This window comes from Watersipora subatra, chromosome 1 (assembly GCF_963576615.1).
Source record: "Watersipora subatra chromosome 1, tzWatSuba1.1, whole genome shotgun sequence".
NCBI classification, from domain to species: domain Eukaryota; kingdom Metazoa; phylum Bryozoa; class Gymnolaemata; order Cheilostomatida; family Watersiporidae; genus Watersipora; species Watersipora subatra.
Genome location: NC_088708.1, coordinates 18,596,671 through 18,615,868, shown reverse-complemented (window position 1 = coordinate 18,615,868; position 19,198 = coordinate 18,596,671). Strand labels below are relative to the sequence as shown.

At 38.4% G+C, this 19,198-nt stretch overlaps 1 protein-coding gene across 1 annotated transcript; it reads right to left on the bottom strand.

The window, feature by feature from the left end:
• Window positions 1-1,270: 1,270 nt before the first annotated feature.
• Window positions 1,271-19,092, bottom strand: LOC137386009 (E3 ubiquitin-protein ligase RNF19A-like). Its single transcript, XM_068072654.1, has 11 exons — window positions 18,984-19,092; window positions 18,091-18,268; window positions 17,438-17,844; window positions 15,967-16,157; window positions 12,912-13,056; window positions 10,289-10,451; window positions 8,115-8,223; window positions 6,242-6,379; window positions 5,004-5,232; window positions 3,535-3,732; window positions 1,271-2,307 (listed from the first exon to the last, which is right to left on the bottom strand). The coding sequence occupies exons 2-11, from the start codon at window positions 18,238-18,240 to the stop codon at window positions 1,797-1,799; spliced, it is 2,241 nt and encodes a 746-aa protein (XP_067928755.1). The 5' UTR covers window positions 18,241-18,268; window positions 18,984-19,092; the 3' UTR covers window positions 1,271-1,796.
• Between the last annotated feature and the right edge of the window lie 106 nt (window positions 19,093-19,198).

Below are 19,198 nucleotides of genomic sequence, written 5' to 3'. Positions count from 1 at the left end.
AACTCAATTATTTCTGAAAAAACAAGCAGTCAAAACAGCTATTTGTCTGCGGGTCTGTAAAAGAGATCTCGTGGCAGTCACATTTTCGCTATCTATTTTAATAAATATTTTATTCACATATAAATTTAATGTTATTACATTTCCCACAATATCATGCATTAAACCTCATCACGAGCTCATCTTCCATAACCATGGAGGTTCAATATGTTCCTCGATATAAAATTTCAATAAAAATAGAATGACATCCCAAACCTACAAACTGAGTACTATATGCAAGTGCTTTTCAAGATTCTTAAACAACAATGTTATGTTGTCACTTTCACACTTGGCATGAAACAGTAACAATTTCAATCAATTTGCAAGCCAAATTTGCCTGAGTTACTATTGGATTCATGGTAAAGGAGGTAAAAATATACATTCATAAAAGTATCATTCATGTACTAGAATGCTTCAAAATTTGTTGCTATGAAGCACTACGTCAATAAGAAGTGACATTTGACAATCTAATAATATAATTGAATGAGAGGTCATAATTATTGATTTCCCAAATATTTTGATAAGTAGGGGGAAATATATTGGCTACTTGTACTTCAAAGAAGTTGTACAAAGTCTAAGAAATATATATAATTGGTTGCAAACAGGTTGAATGTAAATTCTAAACTTTTCCAGGATTTTAAAGTTCATACTGGTAATAGATGTTTATAATTTTTTAAGGTGGTTTGTATGCAAGCCGCCCAAAAATCACTAGAAATCGTATGGCGCTGTGTCATTACACGCAGGATGGAGACATTTTTATCAACATTGACTTTCTTGCAAAGGTCATACATTATGAGACAACTCCTAAAACATTTGGTAGGCCAGTCTGGGTCTCTGAAACTTTCAACAAGGCTGAATGGTATCCTGGAGGGGCAGTTGCAAAATTATTTCCTGCAAAAAAAATTATTCCTTCATCGAAGCAGCAAGCACTGTCTGAATGTGTTACCTAACGGCATACAGTCTATAACAACAAATAAAGCAGATTTATTGGCTATGTCGAAAATATCTACTCCATATAAAACCCTTCCAACTCTTTTCAAACTCTCCCTATGGACTGCAAAATTCTTTGTTAAAATATCTACCATAGGCAAACATCCCCTTTTTAATTAGTTTATAAAATTTGTACTTATGTCAAGGATCATACATAACAGTGCTTCCAATATTGAATTACGGAAGTGCTGCCTTCTAGGAGTCATCTACTCAAAAAGGTGAACAAATAACTCCAACACAATGGTTTGGGCATATACATATATAATAAGAAAAACATTCCAATAGATATATGTATGAGATATGTTTATTGAAGCAAAAATAAAATGAAGTTAATAAAAATGTGGGCACAACGTAAAAATCGCTCATTCTCATAGCACATATGTAGAGAGAGAGAGAGAGCTCTGCAAGTGCAATGACAGCCCTTGTCACAGTTAATGAGACTTACAGCTCAGCTTCAGCAACTAGAATACGTGGAAAATACGTTTGTCATAGTAAAAAATATAGCGTTGAAGACGCACAATTCAAAGAGTTGGGAAATGAAGGTGTGGTGATTGTGGCTCTCTATTGGTCAATGGTGAGTGGAATGTCAGATCCACTCAGCTCGAGCAATATTTAGCGTACAAAAGCACAGAGTATCCTTGGTGCTAGCAGCCAAGCCAGGACAATCTTGATATGAATGCTTACAGTGTACAGTATAGATATTTACAAATATTGGTAAGGCAAATTTTTTTACAGCACAAAAATAAATAAATAAGATTACCACTTCATTATTAGCTGTGGTCTTCTTTAATATAACCAAGGCCTTTCTCTGCACCATGCTTTGAACTCAGGCTGCTAGTAACACCCTGGCACGCCACCGATGATACACCTAGTTGATCTACCTGCACAACAGTCATTTGAGGACCTGAGCTACTTTCCATATAGCCATCATCACTTATGCCTTTATGAATTATGTCAGACACACCCCGTTGACCTATTTCTGATAGAGTAAGCTGGGGTAGGTCGGAACACCTGGGCTTGTACTCGGTGCACCGTTTATTAACGGGTACGAGGTCACCAGAACCATTGGACACAGTGTCCAGACTATGTACACTCAACTTTTCAGCCTTCTCCAAATCACGTCGTCTCTTTGATGAATGTTTAGTTTTAGAATTGACTTTCTTGTCATGCGCCGCAAAAGAAACACTCCGATTAGAAGTGGGCGAGCCATGCTCTCCTTTCATGCAGCTCTTGCCGCGCGTGTCTGACATCACCTCTTGGGGAAAACCAAGTTCCCTCTCCCTACAATGAATAGCCGAGTCATCAGGTTAATAATCTCCACCTAATCTGTCGCCTATTATTCATATCTAAAACTATTTCTGCTACTAATACACTAACAGGTGCGTTGTTACTACACCTTATATTTTATTAAGTAATATAAGTCAATAATACGCATCTGTGTATCAATAAGAGCAATATAAAAGAAAAAGACTATTGCAAGTGCAAAAGGCAGCAATGTTTAGTATTGCCATAATGTTTTTAACAAACAAGTATACACTTAACTTATAAGGTATGTGTAAAATTTCCGATTTTTACTTGCACCAAAAATACAAAAATGTCAATTTGAAAAAAATATATATTAGAAGTATTGTGTGGGCACACAGGACAAACGTGTAGTTGACAAATTTGGAACACACCATCAAATAAAAGGCAGGCCAAAGGAGACAATTCTGAAATTTTAGATCACACCTTTACGAGTCTGCTACGCATCTAACCAATGCAGAGTATAGCCAATGCCGTGAAGCAAGAGGTGAAGTTCCCATGAACTATAACACAGACCTGCACCGAAGAGCCTTCTGAGAGGATAAAAAGCAATACATGAAAAAGGATGAAAACTGTTTTTGTTGCGAATAACTCGTAGACGCCTCAGGAGTACAAGATGGCTGCTACTAATTGCTGTTCTACTTTCATGCACTTTTTTTTCCAGATGACGAACAATGTGAATAAACTGGTCATAACATCAAGTGACAATTGTATTCACTATTAATACTACTTCATCTGATTAAACTCAAGATCCAGTTGTCCGACTCCCAACCCCAGTAGTGAATGGTCGAAACTGTTCAGCTTCAAGCTTTTCAATTTCAGTGCCAGTCGACTAATCACTGAATAAAAGTCACAAAATTCAATTCTGTTGCATATGGTCATCGTGTTACGGTTTTTCTAAACGTTACTCTCACTTTCTAATGTCTACGCTTAGTTTCTGCCCTTGACCTCCTTTATATCCCTTATAAACTCATGTTTCCCACCACACAGTGCAGACAATGATGAAGAGACTTCAAGTTGACCACAGATGTTGATGAGTAGGCAGATGATGGAGAAGCAGGAAATACAACATTCTCACTAAGGAACAATCATCAGGCTCTATCTACACAAATATTGAAATATTTGGCAGGGTGCAAATGCCAAAAAAGGACTTGAAAGAGTGTTTCAGGCAAAGCTATGATTAGACATGTATGGTAAAAGGTGAACCTCGGAGCGCAGATAGAGCCAGCCAAGGCCTTCATACTGGCATTGTCCGCAGTGAATGAGACGTGAGAGCGATTATCAGATTGGCCAAAAGAGCGGAGTGAGCGACTGTCAGCCTGACTGAATGTCTGTGAGTCGATACTGTTCTTTCTCTCTCCGCATCCCGTCGGCCGGAGACTCACATCAGCCCTGATCTCCAACCTACGGTGAGAGCGTCACATTCTGTTGTGTCACGAGTACAAGGAAACCTGACTGAGAATATTTTTCCTAAAAGCGAGGTGGCTGCCAAATGCCTTACAACAGGCAATCTAACTATATATACAAGACAAGCTGGCAAGAGAAAATGCCTATGTATAGATACTAGAACCTCCTAAGTAACCGTGCTCTCTGTTAATCATTGAACACTATTAAATGCAGCTAAGCGTGCCAAACCTGCAATGATGAAATACTGCAAAGTTCACGAGGTTAGTGACACCTGTCCAAGGCAATCTTCACATGTCATAAATGCACCGTCAACATCCCCTTGACAATGGCTTCAATATATTGGCCATATAAACATAGATACCGAAGGTGTAAAACTGTCTTGTCACAGATAAAAACAGATAGAACTACGCCAGACAAAGAGAATATTATTACAGGGTGCACGACTTTCGATTACCTACATAATGATGCTGTGTTAGTCTAAGAACTAAAATAAGAACGAACTTTAATAAATGTCTTACTTGGAATAAACACTATGGACAGTATCTGTGTACCAGGTTATGCAATATACTGTAACCTTTACTGGGACTGATTACTCTCCTAGCGTATGTACGTGTACATACACATATATAAACTACATACGTAGTTTATATGAGAGTATACATAAACTATGTATACTCTCATAGCATCCATTGGAAATCAAAGCAAATGCGCGCTATGCTACTAGTTTTAAATAATAAAATGTTGAGATCATTGAAAACTTATTTAGTACAAAATTATAACCTTAGTGGCTGAAGGCTGCAGTAGAAGGGTAAAGAGGGGGTTGACATTGCTAAACAATTTGTTAAATGTCAAACCAAGCCTTGGCTCTATAAATATACAATCTTGTTCCCAATAAACAACTTTGTTAGGCATCACCATTATTACACTTTGTCTGGACAATGGACTTTATTTGGGTTAAGTTCAAATAAATCTTATTTGAACATAAGATTAATAATAATAATATTTGAATTGCTGTATTCATACACAAAGAATACAGCAATGTGATCATAGATGGATTAGTACTACCCAGTCCATAGAATCACGCTCATAGACAATATTTGCATCTAGGTCAACTGGCCACTTGAGACTGCATGAAGGCTATTTACAGTTCAGTCATGGTAACTAAGTGTATGCTATATGGTGGTGAAACCCACACGACTCTATATACATGTACAAGCACATATAAACGCTGACGGAAAAAGCCTATATGAGGTACAACTAGGACTCACTTCTGGTGGAGCCCACCGTCAGGCTCATAGATGCTGCCGGTGATACTCAGACCAACCATATTCTTCATGCTCGCTGACTTTGTATCACTTTGGTCATCAGGTAAGCCAGCTCTATCCATCTGGACTCCACTGGCACTGAGAGCATAGCCTGTAGCCAGCGAATTCTCTCCAATGCTGCCAAGACCTATTGAAGGGTTTGGTACTAGAAAGGCACCATCATTGCCTCGGCCTAAAAAGAAAAACACTGCGGAGTGCCAGAAAAAACCTTTCAATACAAATTCTGTCTACATGACTCTAACTCTTTTCTGACGAATTCCATTTTACTCTTATACAATATCGGAATCTCAAAATCTATTGTTTTTAGCTTTCCTAAGCATTACACGATCCGATGAAGACCAGGAATGTATCTAGTAGATGTATGTATGCTAGGAGATTACACTTCTCTTAAAAAGCTGTAAATAATAATCACTTATTTTGCTTGCCAACATCCGATCACCTATGGTTTTGGGCAACGATAATATTGATGAAATCTAGCAATAACTCTCATGAAAAGCTGATATAACTCCTTTAGTTAGTGATAGGAGCCACAGGCTTACTGTTGGGGCCACAGGCTCTCATCCATGCAACTGGCGGAGAAAAGCTGTAAAGAATCATGAGCACGGCCTCTTTCACCAGAATATGTGACACCCAATTGGATTGCCTAAAGCGACTCCAGTTAAAATAAATAATCAAACAGGTTCTGTGCATATGGTTTCCAATAACTTGACAGTCCGGCCACATCGCAGCTCATATATCATAAAAAGCTTGTGATTGCCAGGTAACAAACCAAAGCAGCCTGCCAAGGTTGTTGAAGCCCATCTACACTCCAATGGTTTTTGGCAGGTATTTGAAACTTTTTAATAAGCTACAAAGACCGTCAAAGTGTAAACGATTAAAAAACAACTGCAGCAAGAATATAGCGCTAACTGGTTAGGTCTCCTCCGAGAGTCAATCACTGTCAAGCCCAAATAGTAGCGAGTATATAATTAAATATTTCATCGATGCATTTGTTTACGAGTGATAGCATTCAACTTGCTAACTGTGAGCGTGTCATGGAATTTGCAAAACCATGTATGTTAAACATAAAAGGCCAACTCACCAACGAGTTGGCACCTTTATAATAATCAGCAAATTGCTAAAGCTATAGTTGGTCTCAATGCCCCTCTAAGTGAAGCAAATGTAAAGAAAGAACAACTAACCGGCACTTTCATCGTTGCTGCTGCCAAAGTCAAAGGAAAAAGTTCCGCCATCATTCTTCACTCCGCAGGTTCCTCCACGACAGAGAGAGTAAGGCACAACACCGTATACATAGGCAAGCATCACGGGCACTCCTATGGCTAGACAAGCATATAATATAACTACTGGATGCTGACACATGGAACCATAAAACAAATGTGTCAAACTCATGCACGCAGACCATCTTTGGCTTTGGGTGTAATTATAATTGGCCAATGAGATCATATCATATACTGCGAATACTACAAATATCAAATGCTCTACTCATGCAGTGCAGTCATAACCAGTGATACCAATTTAACTCTTTGACCCTAGATATAGCTCCCTTTTCACTAGCTTAGCTCCAGCCTCCTCGAGTCTTAACTAGCTCCTTGGTGGATAATTTAGCTTTTTTCTAGCTTTTTGCAATAGAAATATATTTCAAATTATTTGCCGGCTGACTGGAAGAGATTAAAATTGAGGAAAAGGAATGGCTGGGCGACCATAATCGTAACATAAAAGTATAGCTACAATATTGGGTGACACGAACTCTTCCAGTCTTAATCAACCTGCCCAGTCCTTATAGCCTAACTACGATTCTGATCAAAAACGTCGATATTTCTTTACCAAAATGTTGCATCGCTCTGTTGCATACCAGTGCAAAATTATTTTCTGTGCAAACTACAAGTGTTAACAATTTCACTACGGAATCTTTTGCATGTTTTCATGGAATTAAGTTTTGCTGAAAAACTTTGGCTGACATACGTGGCAGAAATAGGTTTAGGTCGCTGTATACAAGGTTTTTTTCATCCTTTCTAGTCTACAAATTAAAAAATTTGCACAAACCTTTATCTCTATAATGAAGGATTTAGTTAGACACTTGCTTGAAACTGCCGAGGTGCAAACAACTTCAACAGCTGTCATTGATTTGGCATTTTGGGATGAACCTATCAAGCTTAGTGTAACAAACCAATTCTAATACAGTAGGCGCTCCCATAAGATATACCTCCTATAACGTAAACTCCAGATAAGGAAAATTGTGATAACTATAACGTGCAAGAAAAAAAGACGTTCGTATAGCATTGTATCTATTATACATAGAACTTTCATGACCTTATAGTTCGTTGTGACAGATCGTCAGATATGTCAACAAAACAGAGAATAGGTAGCTCTGCACAATTATTCATCAATATTTGAAGGAGATCGATTGGCGCAGGTGTTATAGCGTCGGTCTACCAATCTGAATATCACGAATTGGAGTATCGGCGAAAGTTATCTTTTATCCTAACCTTGACCCCTGGATACAAAGACAATGAACAGAAGACACTGCTCTTTTCATAAGAAAAATATATTTTTGTGTTGCTTTATTGCAGACGTGTAAAATATTTGTTATTAGTTTTACTTTGCAGAACAGACTTTGCTGTCTAGAAATATAATCAAATCGTAAATGGACATCGAAGATGTGCGATTCCCACCAACTTATTGTAAAATAAACATAATCATAGTCTATAACACCAGTTAAATTGATCAGAAAAAGGAGAAAAGTTGTTGATGCAAACTAATACTACTGCATTTGCAATGCAGCACACAAATTAAAAAGTTAAGTCTAGTTTTTCCTTGTTTGTATGGCCAAAGGGGTGAGTTGGGAAAAATCTTGGAATGAATAAGACAATTTGCATGTATTTTACAGTTCGTATGATGTAGAATCCTTATAACATAAACGTTCCTGGAATGAATTATTTATTTGTAGAAACGCCTACTGTAGTAGCCTACTGGAGTAGTTATATGGTTTCAACTGCAACCATTATACATATTGAGATAACGGCTACTAACCAAAAACCTTAACTGTACACATACCAATTGTAACACCAGCTACCACTGGACTTGCTATAAAAGCTCCAATTGTACCAAATGTGATTATGGCATTCCTCTTGTGTTTGTTATAGTTTTTGCTCCTCTGGTACAGCTGTAACATATTGAAAACTCACATCTACTAAATGTGACATCAAGTTCATCAATGACAGTACACCGTTATATATAAACCATGTTCATAGTGATTTTGAAGAACACCAGTAATCTTATTACCCACCAATCACACAGGGGTTTGTATACCACCTACCTCATGAAAGTTAGTGTCTAACCAATCACATGAAGTATTATATCCCACTAAACACATGCAGTTTTTATTCAACCAAACATGGAGGCTTGTCTCCCACCAATCATATGACTTAGTGAGTAGAGCTAATTATAATATTGAATGTTAAGCCTGGTTCCCATATCGATTGCGGGACTTCAGCGGTAACTTGTGCAGCAAAACGCTTGTGACGCTAGGCGGCATCTGTTCACATAAAAGCTGCATTGCTAAACACAATCGCGTAATCAAATAAAATGTTCGCTCGCCATGCCGTTTCTATAATGGTGACCTTCACCCGTGCAGTGCATTTCAGGAAGGTTATGCCTGCGGCCTTTTGCGAAATTTGAACAGTGCTAAACTATTGCGCTGCCGTCGGCAACTACCGATGGTCCTCGGCAGTACCCAGCACATAGGTTCCCATTTCACCGCTAATAGCCTGCTGTGCTGTCACCGGTGCTTTGCGACGTATATGAGAACCAGGCTTTAGGGGTCAAGGTAACCATTTAATTGGAGCTCAGCAATAAACATACACCACTGAAAACTGGCACACACCATATTGGTATAGTAAACATGATAGCCAGATAAGAGACCTGTACAAAGTTCAATACAAAGGAAGCACCGTGAAACAGTGAAAACTGGATAGTGATTACAATAACTTAAAGGTTGACTTGCAACAAAATTCACATTACAGTTATTTAGTATCTAAAGATTCACCATGTCTTACTCTGCTGTGTTGAAGGTGCCAAATATGTGGAAATGTGATTACAAGCTCTTAAAAATGAACAGTTAAAAAAACGGCTGTAAGCTGGAATCCCTTATTTTGATGACGTACTCAACTCGACGTGGTTATTGTTTTGACGCGTGATGTTATTACGTGAAATGAAAGGCCAATAAAAGGCTCAATATAACACTTCTCGTAGCACTAGTTTATGACAAACACTCCGGGTTCTACCGGAAAGCCCATATCAAATATAGATGCTCACTACCTTACCATCTCGTTTCAGCCTGGTCTAATCATGTAGTCATTACCTGACCTTGTGACCCATATTTTCCGCCAAATGGCGTGAACAACTTCTGCAGCATTTTTTAACCATCACGGATGACCAATAAGCTCCTCATGTTTATCATATGCACACCCCCCCCCCCCCGAGCTAAGGTTAAGAAATTAAACTAATTTCTAGGCTAGGTCAAAGTGCCAGCATTACAGTGATAATGAAATAGACGAGTGAGGACAATAGACATAGTTTTATTGAATGCGTGAAGTTTATTTGTGAGAATATTTCGACAAACGAGGTTGCATGAAAGTGTAAACAGAAGCACTTCGTGTTCAACTATACCACATTTGAGCCGTTTTGAGAGGGATTCCAACCTACGGCTTTTCCGTGCTGGCTGCGATTAATTGTTCATTTTTGAGTTTTTAAAAGGTTGTTAATCACATTTCCACATAATTTGAACCTACAACTCAGCAGAGTAAGACACGGCGAACCTTTTGATACCAAATAACTGTAATGTAAATTTTGCTGCAATCAACCTTAAAAAAGGTGAAAGATACAGATTCCTGATAGATCAAACTTGTGACTACAGATAACAGAGCCAAAATATTCAGCACGATTAATCATATTGAGGTACAAAGTTGATTTGCTAGTCATCCAGAGATAGACTAGATCTATTTTATTTGGTTTACTCGTGAGAGCAAATTGCCACTGTTTTAGCAGGGTGTCAGTAATCACATGACAAGTGTCAGTAATCACATGACAAGTGTCAGTAATCACATGACAAGTGTAAATAATCACATGACAAGTGTAGGTAATCACGTGACAAGTGTAAGTAATCACATGTCAGGTGTCAACTGAGCACTCAAGCCCTATACAGGGATAGGGTGGGACAGAAGGCTTACCTTTCTTGCTGCCCATATAGGCAAACCAAAGATGAGAACTGGGACAGAGAGGCCAGCAATAAGAGCTATGCCTATTGGAGCTCCGACCAGTGTGCCGAGCTGCCATAATATCTTCTTCTTTTTACTCCATGGCTTCTTACCCCAGAAAGTACATCCAGATGGGCTGCAACATACAAAGATAACACATTCCAAACTTGGAACCCATACAGTTTATTATATTGCAAGTACATGTAGTTATCTTTAAGACTATATATTTATCTCAGCACAAGCCAGGGTAACAGTAGACACCTCATTTACGGTGAAACGTTCAGCACTGCAGTGAGCAGTGTATATGCTTTAATAACTGCTCACTTCATTGCCTGCAATTAGCTAATAGGCCTATGCTTCAGATTCAGCGTATCCTGCTTAGACTCGAAGATGCTTTCCACTCCGATGTAACCATGGTACCTTCACATATTATCCTAACACTCCAGTGACCTATCTACTAGTTAAATAGCTATATTGTATCTGAATAAAAAAAATCTAATGAATCATTTTCAAATAAATTCTATGAGTGGTTATGAATGTAAATTTAGCTTTCATTACATGAACCCTGGTTTCTTCAAAGATTGCGAATGTAAAATGATTTTATTGGGGCTATTGTTAGTCTTGTGTCATTATGAAATATGACCGGTCAACTACCAGCTTCAGTATTTGAGGGTGGACACCCGGGCAGCCCTTACAACAATTATAATGTGCATCAATACTTGCTGCTTCAAAACTAAATTGGCAAAACAAATAAGTGCTTACTGCTTTAAACATACACAGCAGAAAAATAGCGCAGCATAACGTTGCCCTTCTGTTATACTAATAATATCACAAAGCTTTAACCACTTGGATAATTCGCCCACGGATAGCTCGAACACTTGGACAACTCGCCCTCGGATAGCTCGAACACATGGATAACTCGTCCACGGATAGCTCGAACACATGGTTAACTCAAATGGTTTTTTTGGTCCGCTCCCACGTAATGATAAATTGTTTTAGATAACTCGACCTCAGCTTTGTTAACTCGAACAGTTTTTTGCCCAACGGCTACCGAAACGGTTGTTATCGCTTTAGAAAATCCCTTTATTCCAAGCCATAGAGGTAAACCTCAACTTTTCGTAGTTCATAGGCGTCGTTATTACCGCCATCGGCAAAATATTTTTGTCAACGACTTTTCAAACGGTTTGGTGAAATTTGATTTTTACCAAACATCCGCTTAGCGATGGCCCTTAGGAAGCAAGGAAAAGTGAGATAACCTTCGCATTAACTTCAAGAAAAATCGGCAAAATTGATCTTGGTTAAAAGGCTCAAAAGAAAAAGATGTCTTTTCTTCTGAGCATTTCAACAACGATCAAGTTTTGCCAATGTCAATCTAAAAAATGTCCTGGCAATAACATCACCTCAAACAACAAACCAATCTCAAGTGATGGAAAAATCTCTATACTTTTTGATAAAAAATTTTTAAACTTTACATTAGAAGCATTTAATTTGAAACAAGCCATTTATGCTTTTGATTTATATTTTAGTTTGTATATGTACATGTATCTACTAATAAATAAATAAATGGACTTGTGACAGTGCTCTGATAAGTTGAACGCTCTGATAATTCGAACACTTTCGCTCGGTCCCGTGAAGTTTGAGTTATCCATGTTTGACTGTATATACAGTATAATATAGAGAATAAAGATCACTTAGCTGTTGGTTAATCACTAGAAATACAAGTAGATATAGGTCTGCTCTTATCAGGTAAAAACTACCGATATATATATGTATCCTAGATGAATGTCCGGTGTTGCATGGGTATTAAAAACAGCTTATAAACAGTGGCTGGTAATCTAGTTGCCATTGGCTAATTTGAGTAAGCTAGTATCCGTATTGCTAAACTTAAAAAGAGTGTGAGAGCAGGTTTTAGTGACGTTGCGCGTAACGAAGAGTCGCTATGCGTAATTTAACCTACATGTAGATAATGACTTATATCGCCTAATGAATCCATTGCATCCCATGTAGCTCAATGGATTGGCTTACTACCTTGTGAACAGGCAAATCCGAGATCAAATCGTCTACAATACGGATTTTTCATCACTAGATTTAAATCGGCTATAGCTGGGCATACTAAATGACAAACTTTAAGATATATGATATATACCATAGTTCTTCATGATTTCAGATGAGAGAGTTGTTCACTTCTATGATAGCCTAATGATGAAATTTTGTTCATCTCAAGCTGTACTATGTCCTTATCACAGACTATACAATGTAAAAGTGCAAATCAAACGTCTGTGTAAGTTTTTCTCTACCACGCTCTTCAATCTTACAAAAGATCAATTGTAACCTGCACTTTTAACAAAAGTCTACTGAAAGTTAAAACGTAGCGAAACAATTGTCGAAATCCTTAACAAAATTGAATGTATGAAAGTAATAACTGTCAGTATGATTATCCTTATATCAATATTGATACTATTCAAACTATTTCCTTATAGGAGTCACGCTGAACACTGTTACTATAACTGTTCAAAGTACAATAAAAGACAACTAAAATAATGTGCTCTCTGAATGCCCCCAAAGGGGTGATTGGGATGACAGTGACCCATCCTACCTGAGATAATGTAGATCCGAGGCTTCTTTGAGACAAAGCCAACAGAATTGAGCACCACAAATCGAGCAAGTCATGTGATTACATGACCCGTCATCCATCTTGTTTATCATAGTTTTACATCGTGGACAAGATTTGTATTCATCCGCTAAAATATATCAAAAACAAAATTGAGACCATTGCGTGTAAAATGCGTTTCTGGTAATGGTATGATGAAATGCTGTCCAAATACCCCAAAAAGTATCAGCAGCGACTAAGACTGAAAAAGAATGAACAAACATAGCCAAGCCTTATGAATATTAACAGTTGTTTTATAATAAAACATTAAGTAAATTGGTGAAGCGTGCAATCTTGTCACTGCAACACACCACAGGCATGTCATTCGTAAGCTAGATAAATCACCTACAAATGAATTTATCTGAAGCACTGCATTTTAAAAGGTGCAGCTAGCTTCAGCTGGTAGAGACATGAGCTGGGCAAGATGGTAGTGTAGTGAGCCATGAGGAAGGAGAAGTTGACGGCGGGTTCGATTAATTCAATGGCTGAACGACTCCCTGTAATTTAAGACTGAGTTTTTTTGACATGTGAGATGGAGAGATATAGTGGATTGGATTACATCGACTGTGTGTGGCGGTTATGAATAGCAATATATTGGCACTCGACAAGAAAAACAACGGGAGAGATGAGAGTGGAGGTACTTAGTAGACAATCCTAAGAGTTTTGTTGCTTGCAAATTTTTGTCGGAAGTTTCATGCTTACAAAAGACAGAAACGGCACTTACGAATGATACGCAAAAAAATCTTGGCTATTCCAATTTAAACATTTTCCATATTTTAGTCATATCTATTTTGATTTGAGCATTTCCACGAGACATAGAATTCGTAGAATTCATTATCTTATCTTTTTGTAACAAAGCGCTCGCATTAATCCGCAACGAGCGAATGTCCATTGGAATACTTATCGCACGGTAACTCAATGTGCGCACAATTCCAAATCCACATCATCTGCACAATAGAACCACAGTGAGTAAAAATGAGAGCGATCAAATGTAAATCAAAGCACTCGATCAATGCTGACAGTATGTATAGATAGGATTCTAATTTTAACAGAACCTTCTTGTGAGCTGGTTTTTATGTTTTCAAGCTATCTCTAGATTATCATATTTTTAAATGGCTTTAGCGCATACATTATCTAAAATGGCAGATAGGGTTTTGAAGATTTGAAAGTCTATGGGAGGCGGGGATCACTTAGGTGTAGCAGAGAGCTTGTTTGTTCGAGGCAACTCAGAACGTGTAACACTTTTTCACGAAATAGTCTGACAGTAGAAACAGACTGGTGTCAGCACTGTTCACAGTGATTGCCTACTGACGATGTGTAGACATTCTAACACCTTGTACAAGGTGGTGACACTACGAAGATCTTTACTACCACACCACAGGCTATAGTAGTACGGCTATAATAGGAGTACACAGCCCATGGACTTCTCGACTTCTCGTGGGATGCATATCACTGAGATATCATAAGCTAGCCCTGCAGCTCTTGCTTTCTGAATCACTAAATATTGACAGCATATGGGGTTGGATCAACGGACTGAGCATATCTATCACAACTCTAACAGACTCTAATAGTTGGAACGAGCCATGGAAAATATGATAGCGGGTTCCGGGTATCAATTCCCAACAGGATCATAGCCGGTTTCACAAAGAGTTTATAGGTAATATGCAGTAGCCTTACACTCTGTAGGGGGTAACTTAAAAGTTGAACAACACTAGAGAAATAATGAGCGACTTTGGTTGGTAATCGCACCCAACAGCATATGTACTAGTGAGAAACACATATATCGTTGGAAAAACATATTTCATAGCAATGTTTTTTCAGATGATAGCCATCAACAACAACCACAACACAGCCACCTTTAAACATGCCCTAAGAACGGCTTAAATACCATTGCATCATTATTGGACTAGTCTCAACTAAGTTATAGATCTAGAAGCTGTAAAACCTTGATGATAATAGCATCGATGATAATAGTAATAAATACAAATAGCTTGTAAAAGCTGTGGCAGCTACTTGACAAGTGAATGAACAGCCTCCATAGCACTGGATAAGATTCACTTTGTGCTAAAGCATATGGTTTGAAATGTTTCTTTCCTCCAACAAAATGGTTAACACCTACATTCGGCAAAACTTTACAAACCAGTTAAATTCCCTATTTTTCCAAAATCTGCTGATTAATCTTTCAAAAGTCATAATACAACTGTTAATAAAAAGGCAAACACATCCTAGGGTTCTTACGCTTAATAAGTCGAGGCAGTTTCAATGACACGTCTCGTAAAGAATAATGGAGACGGAGTATGGTGGAACAATTATTCATCGGAACAGATACTGTCGGAGGAGCACTTACACAGTTCTGAAATGTTCTAAAATTAATTTACGCTTTTACCAGTTATTCTCGGCACTTTGGAATGCGGATAGATATTTAATGTGCTCAGAGCATTGCAAGGGCATGCAGATGCCAGTCAATAGCGTCTAATAGGCAGATAGAGTCTGAACAAGCACCCTAAGATTTAGGAACACCAGCATGAATACGACTGGTGAGCAAAGGATGGTGTACAACAACTGGTTGCTGGTTAGATTTCCATGAAAGTTTGCTATTTCAACAATTAAGTAAACCCGGGTAGGACTATTTAGCTAGTACTGGTTACACAGAAAGCAGACCACTCCGACCACAGCATCTATACAGCTATGGTCAGCTCCTTTGACTACAATTTCAAACTCTTCAACCTGTGGCCAAGGCAACCTCAAAGGCAGAGCTCAGAAACCAACACACTGGGCAGCTGTAGAGTAGGACAACCATCAGGAGAGGAAGAGTTGGGAACATATGATTCGCCGCCACAGAAGAGCTTGTAGTCTACATGAAGCAAACTCACAATAAAACCAGGGAATATAAATGTACCATAGTGCCACTATAAGTGTCACTATAAGTACCACTGGCCTACGTGTGAGCAACTGCAAGTGGGTAGGTGGGGTGAATAGAGGTGAATAGAGACACCCTTACCCGTCCTCGCTAGACTCCTGACATCTGAGAGAGACAATCTCATAATAGGAAATCTCTCAAGTCTGGCAGCATCGCAGGTCTGGTTTGCATGCCACTCTTGCTTGCAGTGATAGCAGAACTGCGTGTCACAGCCTGGTCGCTGACACTTCAACATTGGACACGAAGCGCAGCCGGCAGCAATCACTGCATAGCTACAATATAACAACATTCTCTTGAGAGGTGTGAAAATCATGGGTATGGCATAATCAAAGAAAGCAGCAGAAAGACCAGTGAGTTGTGTAGCCCTGTCGACATAGGGAGCTAGCTGACACTAGCAACAACCAATTACGATCACTATGTTTCCATGATGAGGCTAATACTCAAGTTTGCATCATCCGCGAGATAGAAACAACAAAAATCCGCAAGTCAAGTGAGTTTTATTACTCATAAATTTATACCAAATTGTTTCATTCTTGTGAAAGATGGAAACGGCACTTTCGGATGGTGCGCAAGAAAATGCCACGCAAACTATTCCATTTTAAACATTTTCCACATTTCGGTCACTTTTACTTCAATGTTAGCAGTTCCGAATGCACAACTGCGACCACTGGCATAGGAATCATTATTTTTTTTAATAAAACGCCCACAACGCATGGCAACTCAACGTGCGCACAACTCCAAACCTGCATCATGGAAATATTGCGATTAAGGAATGACAAAGCTGGTAAGATTGCTCAGTCTGAATGGTATGAAACAACAGTCCTAGCAACATAGTGTTATATAACTGAGAAATACTGCATCCAATATTTGACCCTAATTTACCTCTCATCCACGGCATGTTGTGAGCAGAGGGGTCACCGTTGCCAAGTAATACAAATGTAAGTGGCAAGCGGCTGGTCACGCATTGCAGAATCTGCATGGCTTGAATACACAAAATGTGAAGCGTGATAGATTAGCAAGGATCAGTAAGGATCATCTACATATATATTAAATATGAAATTCTTTCAACTGAGCAAACATGCACTCACAAATAGACATAATATAGTTAAGTACTAAGGCAAGGGTTACTTTTGTGGTTCATTCCCATCATAGCTTGTACCCTTTGAAGAATCTAGGGCAACAGAAACAAAAGCAGTCAACACATTTTTTCTCACCTTCATCATATCCTTATTGCCAGCTACCATCAAACCCAATAAAAGTGAATGCTAACAAAGTTTTTTACTAATAAAAAACCTCTATTATAAGCCCCTACACCTCAGCTTATGCAATGGGCTAAATGCATTCACTATTCATGTCTTGTACAACTGTTTATCTTCATATTTTCATCTCATATCTAATAGAATTCTAGGTTGGAAACTTTTTTATACAAAATCAGCGACTTTCAAGTATTTTCTTCTTGATTTGCCAATCAAATTATCTTTGATGTTTTTTATAATGAAAGGCTATGAAATGTATGGAGTTAGGGATTAGCGATGAAGTGGCTATTACTTACCCACAGTCCGGCGCTGGGCACCACCGTGTGTCAGGGTCAGTGACAAGCACCCTTCGCACCATGAACTCCTCATACTTTGATCTGCTCACCGCATCATCCCTCAGGAGCTTGTGAATGTCAGCCGGGTGCATCTTCTCCTTGCACTCCGGACAGGAAATATCAACTCTGCTCTCTCTCACTTCGATGCGCAGGTACTCACGTAGGCAACCTGCGCATGACATGTGGCCGCACGTAAGACTCATCTCTGGGTAGTCGCTAGCCAATAACTCATCATAACAGAGAGGGCATTCTCTTAGCTCCACCCCTGAAGAGTCAAGTCTAGTTCGAGAAGGGGGTGTAGCCGTGTGCACTTCTGTAGGGGTAGCGGAAGTGGAAGACTGTGAGTCACCAATAGATTTGGACTTTCCCTACAAAAACAGATCAAGTAGATCTACAAGTAGATCTACTCCGCTTATTTGCTCGGTTAAGAGTAATCATCATCGATAATTCAACACATGACAATTTAAGAAAAGACGTTTACACCATTAATATTTTTATCTTGTCTATTTGACAAGCATAATAGCAAAGAAGAATAACATTAATTGCAACATCACCTGCCCCGAATGATTGAGGCAAGTTTAGCTTAAACACATTGGTGCTACTAAATGCACTACCTTCCTTCCATTTTTGTGCTTCTTTTCTTTAAAGGATGCCCGTGATGAGCTTTGATTACCAGCAAAAAGAGAGATGAGAGAGAATCGCTGCCTAGTTGATGGGCCAACGGCTGTCATACTGCTGTCTCCTGCAGCCTGTTTGTCAGCCATGCTGCTCAGCAGTCGTACGTGTTTTAACCTGCAACAATGAATGTAACTAGACAAACAACACCAGATCACATTATCTATTGGTGTAGAGTGCTATGAAACATTATTGGCAATTTTGAAAAATAAGCAATAACATCCAACTGTCTCTTTCAGTATAATCAGAGAAAATTTTGAACTTGGCTACTAGTAGTAAATCTTGGAAAAGGAAATCGAGTAAACGTCAGTAAAAACAATAATTATTAATCAACTATAAATGGAGTTACTGTAACTAACTTTGCCAAGTACAGACTTTTTCTCAATCAAGCAGTAAATATTTTGTGATGCAATATACACATTATTGGTGTTAGGATGATAAACTCTTCAGTCATATAGTGAAGTCATAGTTTAGTGCTTATTTAACACATAGCTAAAACATTTACTAAATAATAACAAATTATACCCTTTGCAGAAAAAAACGAGCCATGATAATTATAATTTAAGAAAGAGTTCTTCCGCGAAGCATATCGACAACAGTTCTTCACTATAATATTGAGGATTGTTGTTGATTTGTAATTGTGAGACAATGCACCACACAAATCATTTGATTTTTTGACTACCATAACTCGATTTAACATACCAAATATAAAATTATTGCTAAAAAGGCTCGAAGGTAAAGGCACAAAAACGATTGAGCAAATTTGTAATTAACGTGATCATAACATAAGACATAACACGATATACGAATACTCCAAGCAAGGGTGGTATACCTTTTCCACCATAAATTGCTGACATACAAGCAATCAACTATTCTATTAGAATTTAGTTTATTCAATACACAGACTGCAACAAAGAAGCAATGTAAAATTAGTTTCGAACTACTAGACTTTCACAATAAAAATATTTAATACTAGGCAGCGATTAAGAACCTTGACGTCACGTTATTAAATGGCCGAAACTAGGTCATGAAACAGAACACAACTCC

Coding starts and splice junctions, on each gene's coding strand:
- LOC137386009 (XM_068072654.1), bottom strand. CDS start 18,240: ATGGCTGACAAACAGGCTGCAGGAGACAGCAGTATGACAGCCGTTGGC. Junction 6,380..8,114: donor GGTAGCTGGTGTTACAATTG/GTATGTGTACAG, acceptor ATGCTTGTCTAG/CCATAGGAGTGCCCGTGATG. Junction 5,233..6,241: donor CAGCAACGATGAAAGTGCCG/GTTAGTTGTTCT, acceptor TTTTCTTTTTAG/GCCGAGGCAATGATGGTGCC.